The sequence below is a fragment of the Bos javanicus genome, chromosome 15 (assembly GCF_032452875.1).
Source record: "Bos javanicus breed banteng chromosome 15, ARS-OSU_banteng_1.0, whole genome shotgun sequence".
In the NCBI taxonomy this organism is placed as follows: Eukaryota; Metazoa; Chordata; class Mammalia; order Artiodactyla; family Bovidae; genus Bos; species Bos javanicus.
Window position 1 is genome coordinate 47,599,070 of NC_083882.1, and position 25,610 is coordinate 47,624,679.

General features: G+C 36.9%; 1 protein-coding gene and 1 pseudogene across 1 annotated transcript; both read right to left on the reverse strand.

Moving 5' to 3' along the window:
• Positions 1–3,526: 3,526 nt before the first annotated feature.
• On the reverse strand, positions 3,527–4,492 carry LOC133261251 (olfactory receptor 52N4). The gene has a single exon (XM_061439761.1). The coding sequence runs from the start codon at positions 4,490–4,492 to the stop codon at positions 3,527–3,529; it is 966 nt and encodes a 321-aa protein (XP_061295745.1).
• Positions 4,493–18,742: 14,250 nt separating this feature from the next.
• On the reverse strand, positions 18,743–19,780 carry LOC133261252 (olfactory receptor 56B1-like; annotated as a pseudogene).
• Between the last annotated feature and the right edge of the window lie 5,830 nt (positions 19,781–25,610).

Sequence of the window (25,610 nt, forward strand, 5' to 3'; positions counted from 1 at the left end):
CCTGCCTGGAGAATTCCATGGATAGAGGAGCCTGGTGGGCTACAATCTATGGAGTCACAAAGAGTTAGACACAACTAACAAGGGCTTCCCTAGTGATTCAGATGGTAAAGAAATGGCCTGAAATACAGGAGACCTGGGTTCAATCCCTGGGTTGAGAAGATCCCTTGGAGAAGGGAATAAATACCCACTCCAGTATTCTGGCCTGGAGAATTCTATGGACAGAGGAGCCTGGCAGGCTATAGTTCATGGGGTTGCAACGAGTTGGACATAACTGAGGTACTAACACATTTTTTAACATAGTAGAATCATATTTGTCCTTCTGTGACTGGCTTGCATTTATGCCTGATTATTTCATCATGTATATAAACTACATTGTTTGTTTGTGTTTTTGTTTGTTTGTATTTAAATTTTTATTTAAGTATAGTTGGTTTACTTAATGTTGGTTTACTTAATGTTTACTTAATGTTGTGCTAGTTTCAAGTGTACAGGAAAGTGAATCAGTTATATATATATATGTGTGTGTGTATGTGTATGTATATATATGTGTGTGTATGTATGTATATGTATGTATATATATGTGTGTGTATGTATGTATATATATAGGCTTCCCCTGGGGCTCAGCTGGTAAAGAATCTGCCTGCAATGCAGGAGACCTGGGTTGGGAGGATCCCCTGGAAAAGGGAAAAGCTACCTACTCCAGTCTGACCTGGAGAATTACATGGATTGTATAGTCCATGGGGTCACAAACAGTCAGACATGACTGAGTTAATTTCACTTTCATATATTTATATATATATACATATATATGTCAATTCTTTTTCAGATTCTTTTCCCATGTAGATTTTTTATAGAATATTGAGTATAATCATGAGTAGAGTTCCCTGTGCTATACATAAGTCCTTGTTAGTTATCTATTTTATACATATTGAAATGAAGTCGCTCAGTCTTGTCCAACTCTTTGCAACCCTATGGACTGTGTAGCCCACCAGGGTCCTCCGTCCATGCAATTTTCCAGGCAAGAATACTGGAGTGGGTTGCCATTTCCTTCTCCAGGGGATCTTCCCAACCCAGGGATTGAACCCGGGTCTCCCACATTGCAGGCAAACACTTTACCATCTGAACCACCAGGGAAGCCCATTTTATATACATAGTAGTGTGTATATGTTAATTCCAATCTCCTAATTTATCACTTCCCCCTACATTTCCCCTTTGGTAACCAGAAGTTTGGTTTTGAGATACATGAGTCTGTTTTTATTTTGTAAATAAGTTCATTTGTACAGATTTTATTAGATTCCACATGCAAGTGATATCATATGATATTTTACTTTCTCAGTCTGACTTACATAACTTAACATGATAGTCTCTAAGACCATGCATATTGCCACAAATGGCATTTTGTTCTTTTCTTTATGGCTGAGGCATTTCATATAGTGAAATCATATTTTCCCTTCTGACTATCTTTTTTCACTTAACATAATTTTTTAAGGTCTGTCTATGATGCAATCTATGACAGGATGTCTTCTTTTCATGTATACAAACCATATTTCCTTACTTAGGCATACATCCATGTACATTTAGCTTTTTATTCACATCTTAGATACTGTGAATAATTCAGTGATGAGCATGAAAGTGTATATATCCCACTGAGATCCTATTGTCAGTTTTGGGGGGTAAATAACCAGAACTGGGATTGTTCTACCATTCAATAACTCTATTTTTAATTTTTTGAGGAACCTACTCTTTCTGTAGTGGCTACACAGTTTTATATTCTCACAGATGAGTTCACAAGAGTTCCAATTTCTTGACATCCTCACCAACAAATGTTTGCTAATTTTTATGATTGCCATCCTAACAGGATGTGAAAAGATATCTCATTGTGATTTTGATTTGTCTTTTCTGATAATTAGTGACATTGAGCATCTTCTTATATATCTGTTGACCATTTTTATGTCTTCCTTCCCAGGAGTGAAGAAAATCATAACACGTATTGTGCATTTGTAGTTTTAAAATGGCAGTTTTTAAAATTAATTTATTTATTTTAATTGGAGTCTAATTGCTTTACAATATTGTGGTGGTTTTCACCATACCTCAACATGAATCAGGGTGTACAGGGTGTGGTGTTTCAAGATACTGGAAATGTAGAATTGCATTCTTTATTCCTGAGAGGTAGCATTAGATGAACCCATAAGGAACTTTATTTGTTATTGTGGAAGTCCTTAGTGAGATTGACAGAAGCAATTTCAGTTAATGGAAGGGATGACAGAAAGAAAAGCTAGGGAAAGAGTGATTTCAAGTTGAGGGGGAAAAATGGAGAGAATGTTGAAAACTCGCTTTAGAAGTTTTGAGGTCAAGGCGAACAGAGAAATGAGATGATACAGGGAGTATAATTGCAGTTTAGGGGGTAGAGTTGTTCTGTAGGATTTTACAAGATAGTAAAGAAAAACAATTAAATAATTCAATGCAATTTTGTGTGTGTGGTTAACTGAATTGGGGAGAGACAATGTATGCGTTTTTTAGTTGAAAAGAGAGATAAAAGTAAAAATTCAGTTTTCTCTAAAATTCTTATATATAGTTGACTAAGTTCTGAAGAAACTAATAAAAAGTACCATTTCCGTTAGTCCCTCACTTGCTTATTAATTTGGAATAATCTTAATGATTAGTCCCTCACTTGTTTATCAGAATTTTAATTATCTGAAAGATTTCATTTATTAGTTTAACAATTGGAGATAAGATGAAAAAAAGTCAATTTTGATCCAATCTCATGCCATACTTATAAAAGTAAGTTATGCTCTTTTTGTAGATTTGCTTGACACTTATCTACCTCACCTTCCAGACTGTGTGCTTTCAGATACACTTTCAAAGGAAAATGAACATCAGATTAGTCTGTAGTACAATAGTGTGTGTAGTCTGGCTAAGAGAGACCTATTCAGTGTAAGTGAAGTGAAGTGAAGTGAAGTCGCTCAGTCGTGTCTGACTCTGCGACCCAACGGACTGTAGCCTACCAGGCTCCTCCATCCATGGGATTTTCCAGGCATTTTATTCAGTGTCAAGTAAGATTCTAATAAAATTCCCAGAACCTTAAAATTCATCATAGGATACTTTCTACCTGTTCCTTGGAAAGAAAGAGATATTTTGTTAGTGATTAAAAGTAGAGAGTATATATTTTCAGGGGAAAGTCACAACTGGCTATCTGATTGTTAAATTCACTATTTAAAACAAAATCATGTCCTCCCATTTTATTCACCTTTTTATGAAAAATGGTCTAACTTGTTTGTGTTCAAGAAAACTTGGGTTAGGTATTAGATTAATCTTTCACAGCAATGAGAAATAAGAAATTCTTAGAAAGATTGGTGGGTGTGGAGGTGATACTGAGATTCTCATGACAGGACATGCATTTGGAGATGCACTTACTACTAGATAAGTCCCATTTTAGGGGCCAAAATAGAACTTGCAAAGATTTTGCCAACTCCCGCCTAAACAGGTAACTAAAAGTCATCTTTCTCTTTTCTTTCCTGGGAATGCCCACTCATATGTTTTGGGATTTGGTATTCTTAGAACCTGAAAGGATTCCTAAAACACAGTCTCTTATCTGCTTGGTTTTCACCCCATATACAATAGGATTCATAGTTGGAGGCAACAGTAGATAAATATTGGCCACAATGATGTGACAAGAGGGAGGGACTGTATGTGCCCCAAAGCGATGGGAAAAGAAGGAGAAGAAGGCTGGGCTGTAGGAGAAAACTATAGCACAGATGTGAGCAGTGCAGGTGCTGAAGGCCTTCCGCCGAGCTTCTGCTGAGGAGAGGCTGACCACTGCCCTCAGGATCATTGTGTAGGAGACTGTGATGCACAGGATGTCAAAACCTCCAATCAGGAGGGCAACAATCAGACCATAGATGGCATTGACCTTGATATTTCCACAAGACAACTTGGCCACAGACATGTGGTCACAATAAGTGTGGGGGATTACATTGCCTCTGCAGTAGGGCAGGCGCTTGGTGAGGAAAGGGAAGGGAATAATGAGCAACATCCCTCTGAGAAAGGTGGAGAGACCCACCTTTGCAATGACGGGATTTGTGAGGATAGTTGAGTAGCGCAGAGGGTAGCAGATGGCCACGTAGCGGTCCAGGGCCATGAGCATGAGCACCCCAGACTCCATCCCTGTGAAGGTGTGGACGAAGAACATCTGGATCAGGCATCCATCAAAGCCAATTTTCTTGAGATGAAACCAGAAGATGGAGAGGGCTTTAGGGACTGTGCTAGAGCACATGACAAGATCAGTTAGGGAAAGCATGGCCAAGAAGTAATACATAGGTTTGTGCAAGGAGTCCTCACAGTAGATGAGGTAGAGGAGTCCACAATTCCCTGCCATAGCTACAACATACATGGAGCAGAATGGGAAGGAAATCCAAATATGCACATCTTCCAGTCCTGGGACTCCATTCAGAATGAATGAGGGTGGGACCCACTCCGTTTTATTCAGCATTAGCATGATCAAATAGACTTAAACTTTATGTGACTTTTCCTAGAGTAAGATAAAGATAAGAGAAAATATAGTTTATGGTCACTTTATCTTTTTCTATGTTTTAAAATTCTGTAGTTTATTTGATTAAACAGTCAACTTTACTGAGTGACAGTGAGTATATCTTCTGTTTGTTTACTGATTAGTTCATTTATTCACTCAATAAATTTTTATTAAGCAATTTCAAGTTCACATCACAGACACTAATTCAAAATTGTTTTTTAAAACTAGTTTTTCACCCTCATAGATTCATAATAAAAAGTAATTCTGTTATATCTTCTCTAAAGAGATTTTGGATAGAAAATTTCATTTGTTAATAAATATATAGATCTCCCTGTGGGTGTGATCTTAGCATCCTTTGGTCACTATACCCATGAACCAAAAGATATGAGGACTTTAAAAATTCTTATTCTTGCTTAATAGCTGATTGTTGATATTTAATTATTAAGGCACTGTATGAAACCTTTTGTAAATATTAAATTATGTATTTCTCAATGGAGATCGGGGTCTCACAAATCAGAAAAATTGTGTTTGGTCCTTTCACATTTAAACTGACTCATTTTTGCCTTTTCTTATTATGGTCTATGTGCATTTATTAGAATGCTTTTAATTTCTAATCAGAATAAGCTTTCAGTAATAGGTTGTAAGTGGCTAAAATTGTTTGGGATGCATAAATATATCAATGGTAATGAATCTTTTTTTTTTTTTATTATGTTTCTACCAATCTTTCTACTTTACCTTTAAACATTGTCCTCTGAGATTATCTGGTGTTTATAGCAAAAACAAAACAAATTAGTTTTACATTATTATACTTCACTAAAAGAATTTATGTTCTTTGCCTTGATTATGTTTGTTACTCTAGTAATATTTATCATTCAATAAATACACTGACATCTCTAATTTTTATTGTTTTCTCATTGGTTGTCTCTGATCTTTTGAATGTACATTTTCATATATTTCACAATGGAACACATGTTAGTCGAGTTCTAGTAGGAGACAATACAAATAAATTCAACTTTACATTTGATATTTCTTCAGTTCAGGTCAGTCACTCAGTTGTGTCCGACTCTTTGCGACCCCATGAATCGCAGCATGCCAGGCCTCCCTGTCCATCACCAACTCCTGGAATTCACTCAGACTCACATCCATCGACTTAGTGATGCCATCCAGCCATCTCATCCTCTGTCGTCCCCTTCTCCTCCTGCCCCCAGTCCCTCCCAGCATCAGAGTCTTTTCCAATGAGTCAACCCTTCCCATGAGGTGGTCAAAGTACTGCAGTTTCAGCTTTAGCATCATTCCTTCCAAAGAAATCCCAGGGCTGATCTCCTTCAGAATGGACTGGTTGGATCTCCTCGCAGTCCAAGGGACTCTCAAGAGTCTTCTCCAACACCACAGTTCAAAAGCATCAATTCTTCGGCACTCAGCCTTCTTCACAGTCCAACTCTCACATCCATACATGACCACTGGAAAAACCATAGCCTTGACTAGACGGACCTTTGTTGGCAAAGTAATGTCTCTGCTTTTCAATATGCTGTCTAAGTTGGTCATAACTTTTCTTCCAAGGAGTAAGCATCTTTTAATTTCATGGCTGCAGTCACCATCTGCAGTGATTTTGGAGCCCCCAAAAAATAAAGTCTGACACTGTTTCCACTGTTTCCCCATCTATTTCCCATGAAGTAATGAAGCCATGATCTTCATTTTCTGAATGTTGAGCTTCAAGCCAACTTTTTCACTCTCCACTTTCACTTTCATCAAGAGGCTTTTTAGTTCTTCTTCACTTTCTTACCACACATAAAATTTATTTCTCATTTAAGAGCAAAATTAATTAATTCCAAATTCCATGCTTGTGGCTAAATCTCATTTTCAATTTAAGGATTTGGGATAAGTAAATGCTACCTCATGCTTTTATTAATCTTTTAATTTCTTATATATATGTACTGAACATCTAAAATTTGACAATGGTGGGAACAAGGGTTTCACTCATTAAGGACATCAGAGTTAGTGGACAAAGATGCAAATAATTTATCATAGTAAATGTAATAAGAATTAAAATAAAAGTATGTGCAACCTTCTAAATGAGCACTAGACTATTAAACTGGATGTTTATTGTTGTTGATGGGGTGTTGAAGGAGGAATTGGTGATTATAAAGAAAGACTATGTTGAAGAGAAGGTGTTTGATACCTATTCAGAAGGGAAAACATGCTGTAAAGGAGACACATTTATAAAAGGAATTCCAGAGAAAAGAATCAATAAGCAAAAGTATGGAAATCAAATGATCAAGTCTGTGAGAAGTCACTGGGGTTGAGGGGACAAGTGATAATTTAGATGCTTGGCCAGGAAGTAAACCACAAAGAATCTTGCAATTATCAGATAATAGGAACTTCACTGATGCTAAATAATAAGTGATAAATAATTCATAAATATCCAGAGAGCCATTAGTTAACTTCATGGTTCTTGGAAAGCGTTTGGCAGTGAAGAAGCTAGAATCCTCTCCTACCTCTCCCTTAAGAAATACGATCTGCAGTGTCTAGGAGTTAGGTCAGAAGAAGGAAGGAAAAAATTTAGTGCTATTGTGGTCTCTGCTAAACAGGTAAGAAAAATGAGCTGCATGCAAGCCTAAGGCTGATTGCAAACAACAGATAATAATTTAGCCAGTGGGCTCTAAATCACCAAAAATGGATGTAAGCTTTATAGTTAGAACGAAAATAATTCTGTGACCTATTTCCCAAGGAAAAAAAAAAAAACATTGGTTCTATTAAACACCTTCTTAATAACCCTATAATTACCAGAATATGAAAGTTTATCTGATTTTTCATAGAAACATGGTCAACTATCATAATGAAAATCCCACCAATTTATAGGATAGAAAATTGGATTCTATAATTGATTTTTGTAGTTCACTTAATCTCCTTGAGATTTTATTACATCTCAATTTTTCCAAGATCAGGTAGTACAAGAAGAGCAGTATAGAAGAGAAATATATAGATTTTAACCTTATCTGTCTATTTCTTAAAGATATGCATGAGGATGATTTCTATAACTTCCTTAAAAAACAAATTACTCATCCCTTTAAATGTGATTAAAAATACTACATAAGAAGTACAGAATCCAGAAACCAAATTCTGAAATACATGTTAAGCCATTTAATTTATGGCAAAGGAAACACTATAGCCCAGCTCTCACAACCGTACATGACCACTGGGAAGACCATAGCCTTGACTATACGGACCTTTGTTTGCAGAGTAATGCCTCTGCTTTTCAACACACTGACAAGAAGCAATCATCTTCTGATTTCATGGCTGCAGCCACCATCTACAGTGATTTTGGAGCCCAAAAAGAGGAAATCTGTCAGTACTTCTGCCTTTTCCCCTTCTGTTTGCCATGCAGTAATGGGGCTGGATACCACGATCTTAGTTGTTTAATATTTAGCCTTAAGCTGGCTCTTTCACTCTCCTCCTTCACCCTCATCAAGAGGTTCCTTAGTTCCTCTTCACTTTCTGCCATTAGAGTGGTATCATCTGCATATCTGAGGTTGTTGAAGTTTCTCCCTCCTGTCTTGATTCTAGCCTATAACTCATCCAGCCCAGCATTTCTCATGATATCCTCAGCATATAGGTTAAACAAACAGGGTGACAGCAGTCAGTCCTGTCATACTCCTTTCTGGATCTTAAACCAATCTGTTGTTCCATACAGGGTTCTAACTCTTCCTTCTTGATCTGCATACAGGTTGATCAGGAGATAAGGAATATGGTCTGGTATTCCCATCTCTCTAAGAGCTTTCCACAGTTTGTCGTGATCCACACAGTCAAAGGCTTTAGCATAGTTGATGAAACAGAGAGATTTTTTTTCCCCTGAAATTCCATTGCTTTCTCTATAATCCAGCAAATGTTGACAATTTGGTCTCTAGTTTATCTTCCTTTTCTAAACCCAGCTTGGACATCTGGAAATTCTTGGTTCGCATAACACTGAAGCCTAGCCTGCAAGATTTTATGCATCTCCTTATTAGCATGAGAGATGAGTGTGATAGTCCGATGGTGAGCACATTCTTTGGTACTACCCTTCTTGGGAATTGGGATGAGGACTGACCTTTTCCAGCTCTGTGGCCACTGCTAGGTCCTCCAGATTTGCTGACATAATAAATGAAAAACTTTGAACTGTATATTGCATTGTAAATAGTAGTGCATAATGCAACATTGCAGCTTCTCTTGGAGTAAAAGGGTCTCTTGACAAGAATGAACAATGTCAATTCAGTGCCTTAATAATTTCTCTGCAGAAAGAATAATTACCTGTGTTAAAGAAAATAGGGTACTGGGGTGTGGTCAGAGTTACTGGAGTAATAATACAAACACAGGACTATGGCCACTTATAAAATACATCTTTAATATATCTATTGCTTATATTCATCCTTAAACTTAATAGGTAATAGATGTACTTTCATTAGACCAGTTTAATCCTTGGATTCATATTTTTCTTTTCATTTGAGGGTTGTTTATTCCATGTAATTTTTTCTATCCAAAATCAATGAAACAAAAGTCATAGGTCTGTCTCTGTAGTACATAATCAAGGCAAATTACATTATGATTTTGAGGAATAAGAAAAGAATCAGGGAAAAACAAGAACATTTTTACCATCAGATTAATTTTACCATCAGATTGAGAACCACTTTTCTAACTATTCCCCTATTTCTGTTTGTCATGGGAGTGATTTACTTCTAATTTCTCTTTGGATAGAGAAATAACAGAAATAATCATAACCACAATGTTACACTTGGGGAAATGCACATTTTTCATAAATGCCCATTATCAAACAACACTTCTTCCTTAAAATTGTGTGACTAGAATCAAAGATTTATTTCTGGAAAAATAATAAGCAATTGCTATGTACCTATGGACCTTCTCCACTTTGTGTTACTGCTTACAAGAAAAAAAGAGAGAAAAGTAATCCTGTCATTATCCTTTCTTTTGTATATATTCATTACCTTATGCTTTGCTTTCACAGCAAAACAGTGAGATGAAGGCAATCTGGTCCAAGTATTCAGGGTCTTGGTTAAAAAAAGTTCAAATCTTAGAATAAATGTGTTTACATAGCAAGCAACCTCTTGCTTCCTTGCTATCTGTACTATCAAACTGAGTCTTTAAAGGAAAACGTGTGTTAAATGTCCCAAAGGGATATTTCAGAATATCAAGACACAAGCGTTGATGTGAGAATCAAAACATCCTTTCTAGAAGGAAGAAACAGAGTAAACACTTTCCACTTTCAGTGCTGAAATAATGATATACAAATATGTGAATACTCTCATATGTGTGTTTGTGCATTAGCATGTATATTTGTTAGGGGAGAGATTGAAAGTAAACACAAGTTATTTCAATGAAAACTAGGATTAAATATTTTCTTTTAAATATTTTATCTCAAATGTATATTTCCCTTTTGGGTTTTCCTGGTGACTCAGCAGTAAAGAAGAGCCTGCAATGCAGGAGACACAGGAGACATGGGTTCAATTCCTGGGCCAGGAGGATCCCCTGGGGGAAGAAATGGCAACCCACCCCAGTATTCTTGACTGTGAAGTTCTATGGACAGACGACCATGGTGGGCTACAGTCCCTGGGGTCACAAAAGAGTCTAACACAGCTTAGTAACTAAACAGCAAGCAATATTTCCCTTTTACCCACTGCCCTTTGGAAAACATATCAAAAGCAATTGAGTATGGACTCTTTCTTTCATTCATACCTGGATTTATTCTTTAAAATTTCTTCTTTTATTCATGCATTAGTTCATCTCCCCATTTAATAACGTTTATTGAGAATTTTCTACTCTCCAAACAAAGCTAGGAAGTATATGAACACGGCCCCTGGTTTATAAAGTTTACTTTCAAGTAAGGGAAGTGATAAACATTATGGTGGTCTAGAAAATAAAGTCTTCAACAGTTTAAGCTTATTATTCTTACATATTAAGTTAGGAAAAATTAGATTAATATATGTCCTTAGCGGAGAAAGCAATGGCACCTCACTCCAGTACTCCTGCCTGGAAAATCACATGGATGGAGGAGCCTGGTAGGCTGCAGTCCATGGGGTTGCTAAGAGTCGGACATGACTGAGCAACTTCACTTTTCACTTTCATGCATTGGAGAAGGAAATGGCAACCCACTCCAGTGTTCTTGCTTTGAGAACCCCAGGGACGGGTGGGTTGCCGTCTCTGGGGTCGCACAGGGTCGGACACGACTGAAGTGACTTAGCAGCAGCAGCATGTCCTTAGAATAATAATCATGATAATAGCAGTAATTTTAAAGATAACTGATTCAATTTTTACCTACTTAAAATAGATAATAAAAGTAATGTCACCATATATTGAATAATTTGGAAAAACAGGAGGTATTTTAAAAAGATATTAAAAAGCACCCATAGTCTACAACTTAGAGGAAACTTCTTATGTATTTTATCCTGATTTTTAAAAAATGCATGCATAAAATATAATTATATATATATTTATTATCTATGTTTTAACAAAAAAATCATAATATGCTACAGTATACACTGGTATTTTTATTTAACATTTATGAGTCCATTTTCATCTGAATTATTATAATTGAATAAAAGTTCATAATTTACTTAAAGATACCATAATCTCATATTATAGATCCTTTTAAAAAACTCTATAGCAATTGACCCATATGTGAAACTTTTGCATTTCTGACCTGATTATTTCCTCAAGACAAATTCCAATTTTGTATTGGAGTTCTCCTCTTCCATTCCAAAAGTTATGTGCCAATTTGATAAGAAACTGCTGTCTTATTGTCATTTAATTATACTCTTGGTTACTTATTAAAAATGCTATTTTAAAATTTTATATTACTAGTTTTGATTCACTGTGATGAGAGTTGCTTCTTTTATTTCTCTCTACAGGGCTTGCTGATGGGATTGTGTAATCTCCTTTACAAGAGCATGATATTTTGTTAAATTTTCACATGTCCCTGAGAAGAATGAGTATTGTCTGTTATTGGGGTATATGTTTATAAATATCTCATTTATTGGGCTTACTTTTCGTGTGTACTCTTGATTTGTCTTGGAAAAAAAATAGTGTATTCACATCTTCCACTTTTAGTTTTTCTGTTTATTTCTTCCTGCAATTAAGGAATTGTGTTAAGCTAGAAAATAAAATGCAATCATGATAGTTATTTAATCCTCAAGAAGGCAAAAAAAAGAAGAAGAAGCAAAGGTAACAAAGAACACATGATAAATAAATAAAGCAAGTAAAAGATGATAGACTAAAGTTAACCATTTCAATAGTCATTTTTAATAGTTAATGTTGAAGTAAAAAGACACAAAAAGGTTAAAAGTTAAAGGATGAAAAAAGTTACACAATGCTAGCACTAGTCAAAAGGGCTTCCTAGGTAGCGCAGTGGTAAAGAGTCTGCCTGCCAAGCAGGAGATGCAGGTTTGATCCCTGGATTGAAAGGACTCCCTGGAGAAGGAAATGGCAACCCACTCCAAAATTCTTTCCTGAGAAATCCCATAGACAGAGGAGCCTGGCGGGCTACAGTCCATGGAGTTGCAAAGAGTCAGACATGACTTAGCAACTAAAACAACAACAACAACACTAGTCAAAAGATAGCTGAAGTGACTATTTTAATATCAAATACTCTTAGAGAAAATAATTTTACCAAGGGGATAAAGAAGGTCAATTTCATACTGTTTATGAGTCTAATAAGAGAAATTCAGAATGTATGGAGTAAAAACATACAGATCAGCCAGAAAAATAGACAAATCCAAAAATACAAATGAAAATTTCAATTTCCTCTTTTTGTAATGGATAGAACAAGTACACACAAAATCACCAAGAATGTAGTAAACTTGTAAAATAATACAAACCATTCCAACCCTGGAGAAAGCTCTAAATGAGTACAGTTGCATTTTCCACTTGAATCATTACTATTTCTGACCCCCTCCTTTTTTAAATTAAAATAGTAAATAATTCATTTACCAGATCAGTTGGCGCATAGCATGTACCTGGGACTTAATTAACCTGTTCTAACATATATACAACCTCAGACCCTGCAATTGTAACTGCAGCTGCTGCTTGATCGAACTTTCAGTAGCCTACAGCCATTCTCCAGGATCTATCTTTTTTTCTGCAAGGGCTAGACTGGAGACTTAAACCAAAATAGGATAGGGACAAGGTAATGGCACCCTACTCCAGTACTCTTGTCTGGAAAATCCCATGGACAGAGGAGCCTGGTGGTCTGCGGTCTATGGGGTCGCACAGAGTTGGACACGACTGAAGTGACCTAGCAGCAGCAGCAGCAGCAGGATAGGGACAATCACTAATTTTAGGTACTTTAGATCTTTAGTGCAGCTCTGAGAATGTCTCAACCAGGCTACAAGGGAGTCCACAAGCAAAGTTGGATCATTAAAAAAGCTCCATTTTTGGCAGGAAGGACCTAGCTCAAGTTCCTATACTTTGTTCAGTCTTGGAACAGCCAAGGGAAGCATGACCTTGGTGTGAGTGTCATGGCACATTCCAAGGTGCAGCAGTCAGCTGACATCAACAGGGCTACACAAATCAGCTTCTCTTGAAGGCACATGTCCAGGGCCACCACACTAATTATGAGAAAACATCAGTCAATCCCAAAGCTAGGGATGTTTTGCAAATGCCTACCATATCTCTTATAAAATATAAAGATCCAAAGTAAGGTGAGGAAATCTTATATCAAAATGAAAACACAGAGAAATCAACTAAAATGTTTGGGATTTTATCCCAAACCTAGAAAGATTTGCTACAAGACCATTGACAAAATTTGGATGTGTACTGTGGATTAGATTATTGTAAAGTATCAGCATAATTTACCTGATTATGTTGTATGTGTTATGGTTATGCAAGTAAATGTCTTTATTCTTAGAAATACACACTAAAATTTGTAAAAGTAAGCAGTCATAGTCTCTCCAACTTACTTCAAAACTGCTCAGAAAAAAAAAAAGTATATAAATATACACACATACAAATGGAAAGAGAGAGAAAAAAAAAATTGGTGCAAAATGCAACCCGTTGGTGAATCTGTGAAAGAATATGCAGAACTTGTTTTACTTCTACAACTACTCTATAAATATGAAATTATATCAGTAAAATGTATATCTAAATATTGCTATTGATATTTACCTGGTAATAATTATATTTTTCAAGAATCTGTAGTATATGTGGAATTTCAGCTATTAAATTTGTGTTACTAATTCTTTCTTAATTCTAAGTAAATATTTATTTTGTGGTTAATTTTTAAGTGGATCCTTAAATTTGCATGTAGTCCAGAATCTGCTGCTGCTAAGTTGCTTCAGTCATGTCCAACTCTGTGCGACCCCATAGAGGGCAGCCCAACAGGTTCCCCTGTCCCTGGGATTCTCCAGGCAAGAACACTGGAGTGGGTTTCCATGTCCTCCAATGCATGAAAGTGAAAAGTGAAAGTGAAGTTGCTTGGTTTTGTCCGACTCTTAGCGACCCCATGGACTGCAGCCTACTAGGCTCCTCTGTCCGTGGGATTTTCCAGGCAAGAGTACTAGATTGGGTTGCCATTGCGTTCTCCAGCTTCAAAATCTAGAAAACCTGAATGTACCCCTGGCCACACTCATAGAGAAGTAGAGAAAACTGACCTACATGAAGAGAAAATTGGGCCAGTTCTCTTTCTATGTCTCTCTCATAGGCACAGAGAAGGTAAGGGACCATACTGCTTAAAGACAGAAAATACTTAATACGGGAATTCAAATTTCTGTATAGGGAAGCCCAGTTTCACTTTCTCCCTGGCTTCTGTGATAAGCCTCTGTACCCTCCTAAGTCACATACTTTTGGCTGATGTTGGTTTAAGGGAGATTCTGCTTCCTAAAACCAAAAGAAACCCTCTTGATTTCCAGTCTCAAGAGTCTACATTTGTATAGAATAAATGTTCATTATATCTTTAATGCATTTGCTTGACTTTCTTTTCTTTATTACATAAATCCTTTATTTTGAAGTAATGCATTGCTACAAAGTTACCTCAGTATTTAGAGTTAGAGTAACATCATGATTTTGAAAACCACAGCTAACAGCTTTACAATGCAAGAGTACATTAGGTCCTACTTATACCAGGTGGCTCAGATGGTAAAGAATCTGCCTGCAGTGTGTGAGACCCGGGTTAGATCCCTGGCCAGGAAGATAACCTGGAGTAGAAAATGGCAACCCACAGCAGTATTCTTGCCTGGAGAATTCCATGGACAGTGTAGTCCATGGGGTTGCAGAATCAGGCATAACTGAAGCAACTGAGCACATATGTACATGCAGCATACTTGACTGCTGTACCATGTTTGAGTTTGAGCATAGTCTTGCTTCAAAAGAGTCATGTTCAACACCATTTCAAATTTGAACAGAGTTTGATGACAAAGTTTTAAAATGAATAAGCATGTATCAAATCAAGTATTTTGGAGAAATTATGTCAATTATTTACACTTTGGGTATGAGAGGAAAATGCACATTTAAGGTACTCTTTTTCCTCTATAACATACATTTTTACTTACTTTTTACATGCCATGCCAAGTTGCTTCTGTTATGTCCGACTCTTTGTGATCCCATGGACTGAGCCCGCCAGGCTTCTCTGTCCATGGAATTCTCCAGGCAAGAATACTGGAGTGTGTGGCCATGTCCTCCTCCAACTTCTTACATAATTGTATGCTTTTACTTATTTACTTTTCCCTTTTAAAAAGTAGAAAAATCTGTACTTATTTAATGTAACAAAATATTGTTAAAGGAACAAAAAGGATCAGGCAGATAGAATATTGTAAAAATCCACTGATTTTAAGAATTAAAGACTATAAAGAGCTTGCATTATATTCTTCATAGTTAGTGACATTGGCAAATTTTTACTGCTATAACAATAAGCAAAGGACACTCATATCCACATACCCTCTGATCAGGGTTCTCAAGTGAAAAATATAACACTGTATGGCAATCAAAATTGCTGTCTAATAATATTCATATCTAATCATCTAAACAAGCTGCAAGAGATGGACATTCTAACAGGGAAAATGATACACAGAGATAAAATGCAGGCCAATGTAAAGGGCAGCTATTTAGAAGGAGAGCATAAACTTATTCCTTCACTGGCAGCTCTGAAGATCCTGAGTGCAAATCCATTCTTCCCTGTTAATTGCTTTGTGGGAGATGTTGTCAATTATCACTACTTTTTACCCCTTGGAAAATATAAATAAATTTGTCAAAACATATCTTCCCATAGTTATTCAAAAAGTTGCTATCCAACATAGAATTTTGCATAATTTATCTCATTTAATATCCTGTTATGGCATATTGGCTTCTTTCAGCTTAAGGAGTTCATAGTCACAAATGAATCCATTGCTATTGAGGTCAACTACTGCAAATGACTCTTCAAGTGCATCAAATCTGAGTGGGAATCATCTTGCCCATTTTAAGAAGATCTATGATATTGAAATGCCACCAAAGATGAACAACTCTGTGGATAAGTTGGGTAGAAACAACTTTCAGAACTGCTCAGGATGTAGTATCACAGAGTACCAGTTCTGGCCCAGCAGCCTCTGACCAATGCACCAAGACAACTTCTGCTGCTCAAAATCTCTGCAGCTGATTGAATTTCTTTTTTGTAACAAAGTTAATGGGTTATTTTGAAAATTCATGGTCTGCACTTCTTACTGCTTCTCATAAATTTTTCTTCATTTTTTAAATGTCTTTGGAAATTCTCACTGTTACTCTTGCATAAATTCTTGACATTTAAATTCTGTTAGACTGTAATGTGTAGGTTATCTCTGTTGGAATGACATGTAATTTTTGTTTTCTTTCATTGCACTTTGATGGTGTCATGGTTATTTAGTAGAAATACCATCTTCTTGCATCTTTATTGAAAATATCAAGCATGTGTTTACTTAAATTATTTTAATGCTCTGAAATATGTTATTATTAAAGAATGTAGTTTTATGAATGCATGGAACATTGGGTTTTCTCTTTGTCAGACTCTAAATGAATATAAATAAATGCAAGTTTGTGTGAAAAGCCAGATTAATAATGAAAAATACTCTATGCTGTTTTCAGAATACTCGAGAACTGATAGAATTTATTTTTTAATTCTAGCTATAAAATGAGTGACTATAATCAATGTGAAATAGAATTACTAACATCTGGTGGGCCTGCATACAAATTAGACCTCATTTTCAAGTGGTGAAACATATCTCACAACATATCTCAGCAAGTTAAGTAAACATTCTAAGCATGGGCCCAATCTAAACCAGTGCAGATCACAATAAAATACATGATGCAAAGAGCCATTTCACTGGAAAAGACTGTGATATTGGAAAAGATTGAAGGCAAAAAGAGAAGGGGGTGACAGAAGATTAGATTATTAGACAGCAAAAGAAGAAGGGGATGAAACAGGATGAGTTGGTTGGATGGCCTCACCGACTCAGTGCACATGAATTTGAACAAACTCCAGGAGACAGTGGAGGACAGAGGATCCTGGCATGCTTCAGTCTATGGTGTTGCAAAGAGTCAGACAGGACTTGGCAACTGAACAACAATAATAGCAAGCATGAGCTCAATGTAAACCAGCCCAGAACGTAATGAAATATATGACACTAATAGCCTAAGCTTTGTTTCTGCTATTCTTTGGTTTTAAGATCATGAAAAAAAAAAAAAAAAAAAAATTCAGGGCAAGATTTTTCACTGGGATGAAAATTCTGCATCTGCTTCCTGCCTTACAGATATTTCTAGTTTGATCATCTATAAATTCCTCTCTTACTCAAGCAGCCTATATCCTTGTGTGACTGTTGTCATAGAGGCTGAGAAGTAGCTTGTAGCAGAGGTGTGGTAATGGAGGTAAAGCTGATGAATCAGTCTCAAAAATAAACAAAAGACTCACAAACAATGTGAATCAGAAAAGAATTCAATGAAGTTGATATTAACAGAGTTGTAGGAGGGAGTAAGGAAACAAAAAAACAAATGTTGAGAAAACAATAAATACTGGACTGTTGTTCAGTTGCTCAGTCGTGTTTGACTCTTTGCGATCCATGGACTGCAGCTCACAGCACACAGTCCCGCACCATCTCCCGGAGCTTGCTCAACTCATGTTCATCGGGTCAGTGATGCCATCCAACCATCTCGTCCTCTGTTGTCCCCTTATACTGCCTTCAGTCTTTCCCAGCATCAGGGTCTTTTCCAATAAGTTGGCTCTTCATATCAGGTGCCCAAAGTATTGGGGCTTCAGCTTCAGAATCAGTCTTTCCAGTGGATATTCAGGGTTGATTTCCTTTAGGATTGACTGGTTGGGTATCCAGAGACTAAGATCATAAGAACTTAATCACTCCCTTGCCCTTAAGGGGAAAAGAAAGGGAAAAAAAGTGTTCTTGAGTAAAAACCATAAGAACTGTAGCCGCAAGCAGATGGTCGGCAAGGCAAGACCTTAAGGGACGCATCAGAGCCCTGATGTCAAAGCAGGCTAAGAGTAAAAGAAAAACAAAACAAAACAGAAAACCCAAACTCTTTCAACTCATGAACAGTAATCTCCTGCCAGTGAGCTCAATCCAACTGAATGCTAGACAACAAAGGACACTGGGTCATATGGTATATGAGCTTCAGACTTCTAGGGCACAGAACAGTGTAGAAAGGGCAGAGAGCAGATGTGGAGAAACAAATGGAGCAAGATAATGATCCTTCTGAATATTTCTCTCTCTCTCCCTCTCTCTCCCATGCATTTATCTACTGATCTACAACTTTCTCCTCGGTCTGGTCATCTAGCCATATTCTCCCCAAACCTCATTATAGTACAGTTGGGCTTTGCTCATCTGAAGTATTTTCTACCACTGCGTCTGCATTCATATTACTGGAATGATGCTTGTTCAGCCAGATTGACTTTGCTACCAAGTCACAGCTATCAGCAAATAGGCAATATTTGTAATTCACATCCCATTCACTTTTATTTATTTGATTGCAAATGTGTATGCATGTGTATACCATTATTATATCCTATTTTTTATATGGGGAAGAGCTAAATCACTAATTACAGTTTTTTATTCCATTTGATTTGTTTGTTAGAAAGTGTTTCCATTCCTCACATATATTTAGCTCTTGTCCATAATTTGGAGCTACTGTGAAGGCTTTCTTTTTTTTTTTTTTCTTTCAAGTAATTTCATGGTTGTTTATATGCAAATGTGAGAAAGGTATCTCAAAGGCATTCACATTTCCCATCATCTCTGAATGTCTAATATCTACTCTTAAAGATGCTGAAGTACCTATACTATACATGATGGAGAAGGTCTTGGGTGCCTTACTTTCTTTTCTAAACTCAAACAAAACCCCTTTTGGAAGCCTGCCCTAAGTTTCTTAGTCCTAAGTGAATACACCATAGGGTTGAGGGAAGCGGGCATAATATTGTGGAGCACATTTAGTAGAACTGGAATCAAAGTAGCTTTTGTCTCTGCCAGGTGAGTTATTCAAATCACTACAACAACTGTATAAAAGAAGAGGATGAGGATGAGGTGAGAGCTACAAGTGCTCAATGCTTTAGATGCAGCTTCAGTTGAGTTCAGTCTAAGTACAGAGTACAAATCAAAGTCTATGACAATATTATAAGACTTAGATCATTCCCCATTGCAAATGCCAAAACCATTTGGCAAATGCTGTTTGGCCTCCTGCCATCACAAGCCAGGCTAGTGACCACAAGATTAGAGCATAGGCAATGCTCAGTCTCATTCTTGGAGCAATAATTATGCTGGGCAGCAAGCACAGGTACTGGAATGACAAGCAAGCCATTCTGAAGCACCATGAACAAAGTAGATTTGAAGATTAAGAATTGGTGACAATTGTTGGATAGTGAAGAGGGTGACAAATAGCTATGTATCTATCAAAAGCCAGGCAGAGGAAGATACCAGACTCCATGCCAACAAAGCAGTGAAAGGCATGAATTTGAGCAAAACACTTAGGGAGGCTAATGACCTTGGACTCAAACCAGAAAATGGCTAGAATCTTGAGCATGACAGTTGTGGCCAGACCCATGTCCAACACAAACAGGATGCCTAAGAAGTGGTACATGGGCTGCTGAAGAGCAGGGTCCTGGCAGCTGGTGATGAGGATGAGGATATTAGCGCCACCCGCTGAGAGGTAGAGTAACGCCAATGGTAAAGAAAGCCAGTGTTGCCAACTGTGAATTCCTGGGAATCTCATCAGGATGAACTCAGAGATATGAAATTTAGAGCTATTGGAGACTTTAGGAGATGCAGACATATTTTCCTAAGAGTAAAACAAATATATTTTTAAAGTTGCATTCTCTGAGCCTAATTATACTGAACATCATTTTGAAATGGTCTCTGCATAACATAGTTTGTAGTTTGCTATTAATGAAATGATTCTGTAGTCCATCTCACAATAAATTACAATGAAGTTCTAGGACTTTAGAAGTGGAAAAGTGAAAGTGAAAGTGTTAGTCGCTTAATGGCGCCTGACTCTTTGTGATCCTATGGACTGTATCCTGCCAGGCTACTCTGTCCGTGGAATTCTCCAGGCAAGAATACTGGAGTGGCTAGCCATGCTCTTTTCTGGGGTATCTTCCTGACTCAGGAATCAAAGTGGAAAGTAAACATAAAAATAGCAATTATCAATATTGGTTACTCAGAGAAAATTCTTCATGAATCTCAAATTTTTATGTACATTGTCCTCAGTTATTTCAGATTCCAGTTATTTCAGATTCAGGGACCAACACATAAATATAGTTCTAGGGTTTGATGTTGGTGTTGTTGCTGATTTGATTTTTAAATCTTTCATTTCCTTCTCAAAAATTCTGTGAAATCAAGCAAATGTGTTTGTTTTCTTCATATTTATCTTTCTTGTTTCAGACTATCATTAAGTGACATTAAGTAGATTTTGTAAATTCAGATTTAATTCCTTTATGTACTTTTTGGAACATTAGCTATGTTTTCTTACTGTACCACTTGAACTTGTAACCGATATTCATTAATATTTTATATACCATTCCAATAATTTGGTATTACAGACTTTTTTCTATTTTTTTAAATTTTAATTGGAGGCTAATTACTTTACAATATTTTATTGCTTTTGCCATACATCAACATGAATCCACCACGGGTGTACATGTGTTCCCCATCCTGAACCCCCCACCCACCTCCCTCCCCATAACATCCCTCTGGGTCATCCCAGTGTACCAGCCCCAAGCATCCTGTATCCTGCATCAAACCTGGACTGGCTATTCATTTCTTATATGATATTATACAAGTTTCAATGCCATTCTCCCAAATCATCCTCCCCCTCCCTCTCACAGAGTCCAAAAGACTGTTCTATACATCTGTGTCTCTTTTGCTGTCTCGCATACAGGGTTATCATTACCATCTTTCTAAATTCCATATATATGCATTCAGTTCAGTTCAGTTCACTTCAGTCACTCAGTCGTGTCCGAGTCTTTGCAACCCCATGAATCGCAGCACACCAGGCCTCCCTGTCCATCATCAACTCCCGGAGTTCACTCAGACTCACGTCCATCAAGTCAGTGATGCCATCCAGCCATCTCATCCTCTGTCATCCCCTTCTCCTTCTGCCCATAATCCCTCCCAGCATCAGAGTCTTACTGTATTGGTGTTTTTCTTTCTGGCTTACTTCACTCTGTATAATCGACTCCAGTTTCATCCACCTCATTAGAACTGATTCAAATGTATTCTTTTTAATGGCTGAGTAATACTCCATTGTGTATATGTACCACTGCTTTCTTATCCATTCATCTGCTGATGGACACCTAGGTTGCTTCCATGTCCTGGCTATTATAAACAGTGCTGCGATGAACATTGGGGTACACATGTCTCTTTCCCTTCTGGTTTCCTCAGTGTGTATGCCCAGCAGAGGGGTTGCTGGGTCATAAGGCAGTTCTATTTCCAGTTTTTTAAGGAATCTCCACACTGTTCTCCATAGTGGCTGGACTAGTTTGCATTCCCACCAACAGTGTAAGAGGGTTCCCTTTTCTCCACATCCTCTCCAGCATTTATTGCTTGTAGACTTTTGGATCGCAGCCATTCTGACTGGCATGAAATGGTACTTCATTGTGGTTTTGATTTGCATTTCTCTGATAATGAGTGATGTTGAGCATCTTTTCATGTGTTTGTTAGCCATCTGTATGTCTTCTTTGGAGAAATGTCTATTTAGTTCTTTGGCCCATTTTTTGTTTGGGTCGTTTATTTTTCTGGAGTTGAGCTGTAGGAGTTGCTTGTATATTTTTGAGATTAGTTGTTTGTCAGTTGCTTCATTTGCTATTATTTTCTCCCATTCTGAAGGCTGTCTTTTCACCTTGCTTATAGTTTCTTTTGTTATGCAGAAGCTTTTAAGTTTAATTAGATCCCATTTGTTTATTTTTGCTTTTTTTCCCAATATTCTGGGAGGTGGGTCATAGAGGATCCTGCTGTGATGTATGTCGGAGAGTGTTTTGCCTATGTTCTCCTCAAAGAGTTTTATAGTTTCTGGACTTACGTTTAGATCTTTAATCAAATTTTGAGTTTATTTTTGTGTATGGTGTTAGAAAGTGTTCTAGTTTCATTCTTTTACAAGTGGTTGACCAGTTTTCCCAGCACCACTTGTTAAAGAGATTGTCTTTAATCCATTGTATATTTTTGCCTCCTTTGTCAAAGATAAGGTGTCCATACGTGTGTGGGTTTATCTCTGGGCTTTCTATTTTGTTCCATTGGTCTATATTTCTGTCTTTGTGCCAGTACCATACTGTCTTGATGACTGTGGCTTTGAAGTAGAGCCTGAAGTCAGGCAGATTGATTCCTCCAGTTTTGTTCTTCTTTTTCAAGATTGCTTTGGCTATTTGAGGTTTTTTGTATTTCCATACAAATTGTGAGATTATTTGTTCTAGCTCTGTGAAAAATACCGTTGGTAGCTTGATGGGGATTGCATTGAATCTATAGATTGCTTTGGGTAGTATACTCATTTTCACTATATTGATTCTTCCGATCCATGAACATGGTATATTTCTCCATCTATTAGTGTCCTCTTTGATTTCTTTCATCAGTGTTTTATAGTTTTCTATATATAGGTCTTTAGTTTCTTTAGGTAGATATATTCCTAAGTATTTTATTCTTTTCGTTGCAATGGTGAATGCAATTGTTTCCTTAATTTCTCTTTCTATTTTCTCAGTATTAGTGTATAGGAATGCAAGGGATTTCTGTGTGTTGATTTTATATCCTGCACCCTTACTATATTCATTGGTTAGCTTTAGTAATTTTCTGGTGGAGTCTTTAGGGTTTTCTATGTAGAGGATCATGTCATCTGCAAACAGTAAGAGTTTTACTTCTTTTCCAATTTGGATTCTTTTTATTTCTTTTTCTGCTCTGATTGCTGTGGCCAAAACTTCCAAAATGATGTTGAATAGTAATGGTGAAAGTGGGCACCCTTTTCTCGTTCCTGTATTCCTCCACCATCTTAGGACCGCCTTGGTATTACAGACTTTTAAAGATTTGTAGACATAAAGCATGTTGCAGATTGATAGGGGAAAGCTTTCTTTGATGTTTGATTTTGTATGGACTTCTGAGGTGGCCACAGAAGAATAGTTTAAAAGAAGTTAAATGATAATGATTAAATTTGTTAATATAAGTATTCATATAGGAAGCAACCTTAGCAAATTATTATTTTTTAGTTGAATCTTAAAGAACATACGAAGACATGTAAAACAGGATTTAGGGGCAGGGAATAAGGTGCTTTTGATTTTACTTAATGAATAAGAATGATTTGTCTTCACAGTGGCCACTGTAGATTTAGAATCATGTTTAAAACTAGACTCATTGGCTTTTCTCAGACTCTATTGTTTTTCACGTACTTTTAAAAAATTGGAGTATAATTGCTTTTCAATGTTGTTTTAGTTTCTACTGTTCAACAGCATGAATCAGCTATAGGTATACATATATACCCTTCCTCTAGAGCCTCCCTCCCATCGCCCCTCTACCCCACCCATTTAGGTCATCACAGAACACTGAGCTGAGCTCCCTGTGCTATACAGCAGCTTCCCACAGTCTATCTCTTTTACACATGGTGTATATATATATATATATATATATATATATATATATATATATGTCAATGCTACTCTCTCAATTCATTTCTGCCCTCTCCTTCCTGCTGTGTTTTCTATGTCTACATCATGCCTACCACAGAGTTCTAAAGAAAAGCCCTGCCAGGACTGCTCCTCATGAACTTTTATTCTGTCCAAGGGCCCAACTAGACAAGCTTAAAATTTACTAACTGGGCTTTCCTTTCCACAAATAATTGCTTCCTTACTCTGTTGTTGATGTCTTTCTTTTGTTTCACTCATACACCCCTTCTCTTCAGTATTATTGCTTCTATCATCTCACCTGGTCACACCTTCTCTCCCCATGCTTCTCTCTTTTTGTCAATAATCTTACCTTTCTAAAATTGATATTCCCTTGCTTAAAACAATGTATGCCCTTGCATTTCTTTCAAATATAATTCAAATTCCTTTATAGTGCAGAATGCACTCTCTGACATGAATGAGTCAACTGAGATCAACTCTTGGTTTTACCTCTTTGTATCTTATACTTCAGACAAAATATTTGCTTTTAACTAAAATTTTTTATTTTGACCATGTGAAATGCTATTTCAGATTTATGAGTAAAAAAACAGAGACTGGAAAATTATGTTTTAAAACATTGTATGAGAAAGTTTTGAAATAAAATATTTAAAGTAATTTTAGTTAACCATTTGGGCTTCCCAAGTGGTGCTAGTAGTAAAGAACCCACCTGCCAATGCAAGAGGCATAGGAGACATGGGTTCGATTAGGAAGATCTCCTGGAAGAGGGCAGAGATTCCCACTCCAATATTTTTGCCTGGAGAATCCTATGGACAGAGGAATCTGGTGGACTACAGTCCATTGGGCGGCAAAAAGTTGGACATGACTGAAACGACTTTGCAGTACGCATTAACAATTTAAATTACCTATACGTTTATTCTTGACACAATTGCTTTTAAATCAGAAAAAAAATTCTAAAAAGAAATTAAAATTCCCCTTCTGGCATTACCAGCAAAAGAAGATTCATATTAAAAACTAGATGAATTATTTTCAGATGTTTTTGCTACTTCTCTGAATAAGCACGCATGTCCTAATAATGATACAAATCACCCTTTTTAAATGATGGCTATGATTTGATGAACATTAAAATCATCTAAATTTTTTTTCAGCAAATTTTAATGGATGTGACAAGTAGATTTGGAGATAAAACTAGTTTGACTGTGGATTTTTAGATGAGAGTTCTGAAGGATCCCAGTACAATACCTCCATTATGAGAGTTTGGAGGTTTGTAGCCCATTTGGTGGTTCAAAGTCTGGTATTTTTGTCAAACACTCATTTATTACCATGCATTCTTGTAATCATTCTTGTAGCTTTGACATTTTTCCCATTTTCCTTAAAATTTTTCCTTTGATTGATATTTGCTTGCATAGTACATTTAAGAGAAGGAACGAGTCTGAGATCACAAAAAGAAAATAATTTTTTTCAAAAAATTTTCAGCAATTTGAGGTTAGCAGTTAATATATGAATCTTGAAGATAATCTGGCAATAGTTTTTAGAAGAGGTAGTTTCTAGAGCAACCATTGTTCAGTCTCTAGGTCGTGTCCGACTCTTTGTAACCCCTGCTGCCCCCACCTCCCCCCGCCATGGATTGTAGCCCATCAGGCTCCGCAGTCCATGGGATTTCCTAGGCAAGAATACTGGAGTGGGTTGCCACTTTCTGCTCCAGGGGATCTTTCTGACACATTGCAGGAGGATTCTTTACCACTGCACCAAGGGGGGGGGGCAACCATACAAACTTAATGTTTTCTAACTCTAGCTCTCAGTTCAGTTCAGTTCAGTTGCTCAGTTGTATCTGACTCTTTGCAACCCCATGGAGTGCAGCATACCAGGCTTCCCTGTCCATCACCAACTACCAGAGTTTACTCAAACTCATGTCCATTGAGTTGGTGATGCCATCCAACCATCTCATCTCTTGTTGTCCCCTTCTCCTCTTGCCTTCAATCTTTCCCAGCATCAGGGTCTTTTCAAGTG